This window comes from Frankliniella occidentalis, unplaced genomic scaffold, assembly GCF_000697945.3.
Source record: "Frankliniella occidentalis isolate FOCC.00 unplaced genomic scaffold, Focc_3.1 Scaffold57, whole genome shotgun sequence".
NCBI classification, from domain to species: domain Eukaryota; kingdom Metazoa; phylum Arthropoda; class Insecta; order Thysanoptera; family Thripidae; genus Frankliniella; species Frankliniella occidentalis.
Window position 1 is genome coordinate 1128832 of NW_026267187.1, and position 5686 is coordinate 1134517.

The 5686-nt window shown below is 37.9% G+C and overlaps 2 protein-coding genes across 3 annotated transcripts; one reads left to right on the forward strand and one right to left on the reverse strand.

Annotated features, from left to right (window-relative positions):
* Nucleotides 1–277: 277 nt before the first annotated feature.
* LOC113215822 (uncharacterized) lies at nucleotides 278–2673 on the reverse strand. The gene is made up of 3 exons (XM_026435487.2): nucleotides 2471–2673; nucleotides 1970–2188; nucleotides 278–1841 (listed from the first exon to the last, which is right to left on the reverse strand). The coding sequence occupies exons 1-3, from the start codon at nucleotides 2616–2618 to the stop codon at nucleotides 310–312; spliced, it is 1899 nt and encodes a 632-aa protein (XP_026291272.2). The 5' UTR covers nucleotides 2619–2673; the 3' UTR covers nucleotides 278–309.
* Nucleotides 2632–5569, forward strand: LOC113215823 (uncharacterized). 2 transcript variants are annotated; one of them, XM_052267704.1, is made up of 6 exons: nucleotides 3831–3909; nucleotides 3984–4066; nucleotides 4156–4194; nucleotides 4272–4482; nucleotides 4564–4670; nucleotides 4757–5569. In XM_052267704.1, the coding sequence occupies exons 1-6, from the start codon at nucleotides 3852–3854 to the stop codon at nucleotides 4997–4999; spliced, it is 741 nt and encodes a 246-aa protein (XP_052123664.1). In that variant the 5' UTR covers nucleotides 3831–3851; the 3' UTR covers nucleotides 5000–5569. The 2 variants fall into 2 exon arrangements, with proteins under 2 accessions (XP_052123663.1, XP_052123664.1); XM_052267703.1 differs by lacking the exons at nucleotides 4156–4194; nucleotides 4272–4482; nucleotides 4564–4670; nucleotides 4757–5569 and adding an exon at nucleotides 2632–3256 and having other exon boundaries at nucleotides 3432–3909.
* Nucleotides 5570–5686: the final 117 nt, after the last annotated feature.

The window sequence follows — 5686 nt, forward strand, 5'->3', positions numbered from 1 at the left end:
GTGTCTTTAGGCTTAGAAAGAGAGAAGCACTAGAACAGATCTGTAACCCTGGTTGATAAGGACCATGAATTAACTTGACAATTTGTCCATTGAGGTCTTCAAAGACAAAACAAGAGTAAACCCACAATGGCCCAAGATCCCTTACCATCTCAGCTAAATGAAGCAACATGTGAACATTCATTCCCATAAATCTGGGAGAATACAATGCTTGAAAATCACGGACATACTCATAGAGAAGTTTCTCAGCTGCATCTATCTGAGCAGGAGAAATGCTCTCTGTTGAAAGGAGGGCTATTGCAGAAACCAATTTTAAATGATGTTCAAGATAAACATTTTCCTACCTTCCAGCACAATCAAAGAGTAATAGAAAAACCAAAGCTTGTACTCAAGTGCTTTCCACAATTTAAGGTCAGAAAGTGTCCGAGTAAAACGTTGTACATAACTTGGGGGCTTAATGCTACGAAGTCTATTGTTAACAACATCAATCATTTGAACACAAGAATATGGTTCACCTGAAAAGTGGGGATCAAAGAACAATTTGGTCTGTAGTTTGCTAAGACCCAAAAAAACCATGTGCATTACATCAATTGCCACACCTCTTATCATTGAGGGCATCAGAAGGAACAATACAGACAGCCCTTTGTAACCCATTTCCTTTTGTTCAGCAAGTGCAGGTACATCATTGTTGTTTCGAAGCTGCATATTTTCTTTTCTAATGTATCTGTGAACATGAACAGTAGTCTTTCCTGCCCTGGCCCTTTCTCCACAAGAATAACACTTTGAGCAGCCGTAATACCCGTTTGCTAACTTCATACGTAAGCACAGACCCTTTGCTTGAAGGTCACATGTACCACACAGCAACAGACCTTTCACATTGATAGCTGGACCCTGTGCAATTTGAAATTGATATCCTACTGTACGAAAAGTTTGAAAAATATGTTGAAATGGTTGTAGAAATAAATTAGGTTTTGGTTTTGACTTACCAAACCATAAAGCAGCAAGAATAATATTTTCCTTGTTAGTTCTGTCTTTATAGCTAAGTTCATTGATCACAAAAAATACAGGCCAAACTGAGTATTTTGATGACTTAAATATACTAACACCATCTGTGTACCACATAAATGACAACTTGACATCTGCTTCGTTCAAACCATTATCTACAAATTCCTGATAAAGACGCCCATCATATATGTCTTCTACATTATTGTGATGCTGCTTCCGTCTCTGAAATCTATACATGAGACGTTCTACAAACCCAGTCCTCATGAAAAGCTTTTGCAATTGCTGTATGAAAGGAATTTCTATAAAAAAGGAGATTATGGTCTCATCCCGACATTGATTGCAGACACCATCTTTCCCCCGAAGACTTTTATAACATCTCTCACAGAAATAGTGCAGTATTAGAATTTTTCTTCCAATGTCAGCAAAGATTTTTTTGAACTTAAACAAAGATTTCACACAATGATTAACAGGCGGACAATGTAACTCAATAATCTCCATAATTCGCACCAAACATTCACCACTTAATGTAAAGGACATGGCTAAGGTAAGAATCAACATTATGGATTCCATTTTAGATATACGAGCATTCTCATATAAAGGAACATCCCCATCCACTCGGTGGCCATCCTCATTTTGCTCATCATTTTCATTTCCATCATCACTATCATTGTCATCACTTTCATTATTGTCATCACTTTCACTGTCATCACTCTCACTTATATCACTCTCTTGATCACTTTCCTCTTCACTAGAGCTGCTCGAGTCACCACTATCATTGCTGTTGCGTTCCAGAAGGTCCTCAAGGTTTAAACCTGGCGGCACAGCATCTTGAGCAACATCTGAAAAGAAAAGACAATTGTTTTATTTTTCACTCTTTCTTTATTAGTTTTTTGGTTGACTAGTTTCTAATTATACAATTATGCAAACATTTTTTACAAAAAAGAAAGGAGGAATGGGATGAACTTACCTAGACCGTTATCTGCAGGCTCTGCTTGTGCCACAATAGGCTCTTCTCTGTCATGATGTTCCTCATCCACCCCGTCCTGCTCAATTTCACTTTCTTGCTCGCCTTCCTGCTCTTCCTCCTCGTCATCATCCTCGTCGTCGTTTCCTTCCTCATTGCTGCTAGATTCTGTGCCTTCATCTTCACTCTCCGCTTCATGCTCTTCTTGGTCAGATATATCACCTGAAAGTTAAAACAAATCAAATGAAATGCCCAAAAATAAAAAAAAATCAACTAGTCTTGAAATAAATCATTGTTTAAGAAGTCTTTGAATGTCATGTGAGTAGACGTTGCAAATGAATCGTTTGACAAGCGAAAGGTAAACAAACACAAGGTAACCTAACCTGAGAATGGCGGATGCTTCTCGGCCATGAAATTTAGACAAAACCAGCAAAGATACGAAAAATATTGAAATTTTCAACTGGATAAGATGTTACAATAGTGCTAAAAATAGCTGCAACTAACCTTGATGGCGCTTTGCGGCACTTTCCACATCTTCAGTCGACGAAGTTGAAGAAGCGTCGCTGTCATCACGGGGCAGGCGACCTGCAGCAAAAGCCGCATTCCTTAGCCTTCTACGGGTCCACCTTGATTTATCACTACTGTTCGACATACTGCGAAGAGAAAAAAGATAGTTTTTTTCACTGTTAAAGTTGAAAACTGACAGAACGACGAACACTACCTGTTTGCAATGCGGGCTCTCTGCTGGTAAACAATAACTTTGGCATTCCATGGCCTTGTCGAATTGCCAACATTTTAAAGTATAATAATAACAAAATGGCATTGTACTCTTACGTAATATTTTCCAGCGTAAGTGAAATATTTTCCTAAAAATCTCATTTCTTGACATATTTTTTTTCTAAATATGTTATAGGCGACCACCGCCTACTCGCTTTCTGTTCGTTTAGTATTGGTGTGAGGTTGGCAACACTCTCCCCCTCCCTTCCGACTCCGTCCACGCTGTGTGGTGAGGTCGAGGAAAGTCGTTCGCCGAACCGACGCCGACGCTAGCTCCCCGCGTACTCGCTATTTGTTTCTTCTGGATTTGATTATTGAATGCACATCGTAACTCTCTTGTGTGTTCGAAGATGTTTTATTTGATCCATTGGCTGAACGAGAATCTTTGGGATGTTTGGGCAGATGAGGAGGCTAACGGACGCATCCCTCAAGAGCTGCGCTTCGAGGGAGCGCTCGGTTTAACGCAGTACACTGATGGACAATCTTATCTCGGCAAAGTTCTTAAAATGAGTGGTGAGTAAATTGGCGAGGACAAGGACGTACTGTCTATTGCATTGAAAGTCGTGGCGCCTGATTTCTTAGATGGTCCATTAACCTTAAATGTGTTTGAATGGAGCGGCGTCATTATTACCTTGTTCTCTTTCTTTTATGTCATACTGTTGTGTAACTCGTTTTATTTTCACTTCAGAGGACAAAGATGAGGTTGAAAAAGCCGAGCAGGAGCTCAGTGACCTAATTAAGTCTCAGAAAACTGCCCCAGTGGAACCCAGAAACAGGAAGAGAAACACAAAATCTAGGTCTAAAAGTACTACTGTTGCAACGGAGAGGCAAGTTTCCAGTGCATTGAATGAACGCCCCAAGCTAACCCCAGCACAGCTCGAAGTTAAGAAAAGGGCAGCTGAACAATTAAAGCTGAAAGCAGCTGCGCAGCAGAAGGAAGAAGATCGGCAAGATAAGAATCTACAGAAAAGTGTTAGCAGAGCTTTAGACTTTGGAAAGTCTAATAGTGATGCACTCTCTGATGAAGATATATTCAGTAATCCTGAGTCAGATGATGATGTCGATTTGGAACCTGGGAATTTGGCTGTCCAAGACAATACCAAGAAACATGACAATGACAGTCTTAAGTCGAGCGATGAGCGGTGATCCTGAAATTGGAAACTTCAGTGAGTACTTTTAGGTCAGCTTCTGTGTTTAAATTTGTACATTATCTGTTTTTGACAATCTAATTCTTTTACAGAAAACCCTATAACTGTCAATTTTTTGCATTTTTTGTTGAAAAAGTTTGGGTCGAGTCCCACTTATCAAGTTTCTGATGGCCAAGTAAGTATTGCAATCACGACCCTTTACATCTTAATACTGTTGTAGGAATTTAGGGAATCTAATTAACCTTTTCTTGTGTGTCTTTATAGAATGTTGCTCAGCCACAGGAAATACCAGGACATAAAATGGTATTGGTTGAATCAATATTTGATTGGTATGTTAAACATCCGATCAGTACTTAAGTGTTTTTTTTTTTCTTTTTCAGGTTCATTTGATTAAGGGACATGCCCTAAAAATCCACAAAGGGGGTAGGAATGTACTCATTGTGGATTCAAAGAGTCACAAGAAACCCTCTCTCTTTGCACGCAAGACTATTGTGCAACTGTATGGTGAGAAACAGCTTGCCTCTCTTACCGTTAAAGGACGCAAGAAAGGTTCCATCAGAATATCAGACAAGGATTTGGCTGCCATATATGGTGTGTCTCTGCACAATTATTGTTATTAGTGCTCAAATTTACTATTAGCAATTTAACTTTAACAATGTTTTATTATTTCAGAGTTTGTAGTTGAATACACAAAACCTAAGAAGTTTTCATGGGAGGATTTCCTCCAGTCCCTTACCAAAAAAATCTCAGCAGCTAAATCTCCAAAATCTTCTAAAGCTGTAATGAATTATTGTTTTTCCTATCTTGCATTTTTTGTGTTGCTATTGATCACATACTATTTTGACATTTTTGTTTGTTTGTTAAGGATGAGGAAGATAAAATAACACCTTCTAAGATGAATACTCCAAAGAAAGGTCAGCCCACCAAAGATGAAGAGAGAGTGATAGCATCTCCTTCCAAATTTCAAAGAGGTTTGACTGTCACTGAGTTGCCCAGCAGCAGCAGCTCTTCAGGACTGGAGGTACAGTTACATTATTCATTGAACATTTATTTAATCCTGACTGTACTAACTATCGAAGATAAGCATGTGGCCAGAAGGCAGGTTTAATGTCTTTAAATTGATTTTCTGCAAGTAAATTGATAAAATTTGTTTTTGGCCTTTGATAAATGGCCACTTAAGTTGAGAGAGAACTTTTACTTTTGTGACTGAACACTGAACTAAGAAACAACAATAGATTGTAGATATGGAGGCATCTCTTGGGTCAGAGACACTTAAGAGAAAAGAAAAGTAGATGTACTATTGTTGAACTATAAGAATTTTGGGCAAATGATTTTTTTATTTATGTTTGGCTAAGATTCTCTGATGAGTTTCTTTTTAAATCATAATCAAAAGGACTATAATTTGGCAGGGTAGTTGTTCTTTAGAAAAAAAAGAGTTTTGATAAACACCTCACCACTCAACTTTTTTTTGAAAGAAAATCATAAATATTTTGCAGAAAATAAATTTAGTGACTCCTACCTTTCTATAAGATTTTGTCATGTGAAACTGAAACTTTAATTTCACATGAGCACTATGCCATTAACCATAGTTTAAATGTTCAAGTGTTAATGCCCAGGTTTTCCCTGGTTCAGTTCGTGATAAAACAAGTATGGTGGATAGCTTCTTTGATTTAGGGGGAAAAGGAAAGATTGGCACAGTGTTTTATTGAATTTTGTAATGTAAAAGTTACACTTTATTTGAAGTTAACAATTTTACTTTATTGATCTAAGTAACTTAAAATTCAGTTATTTATTT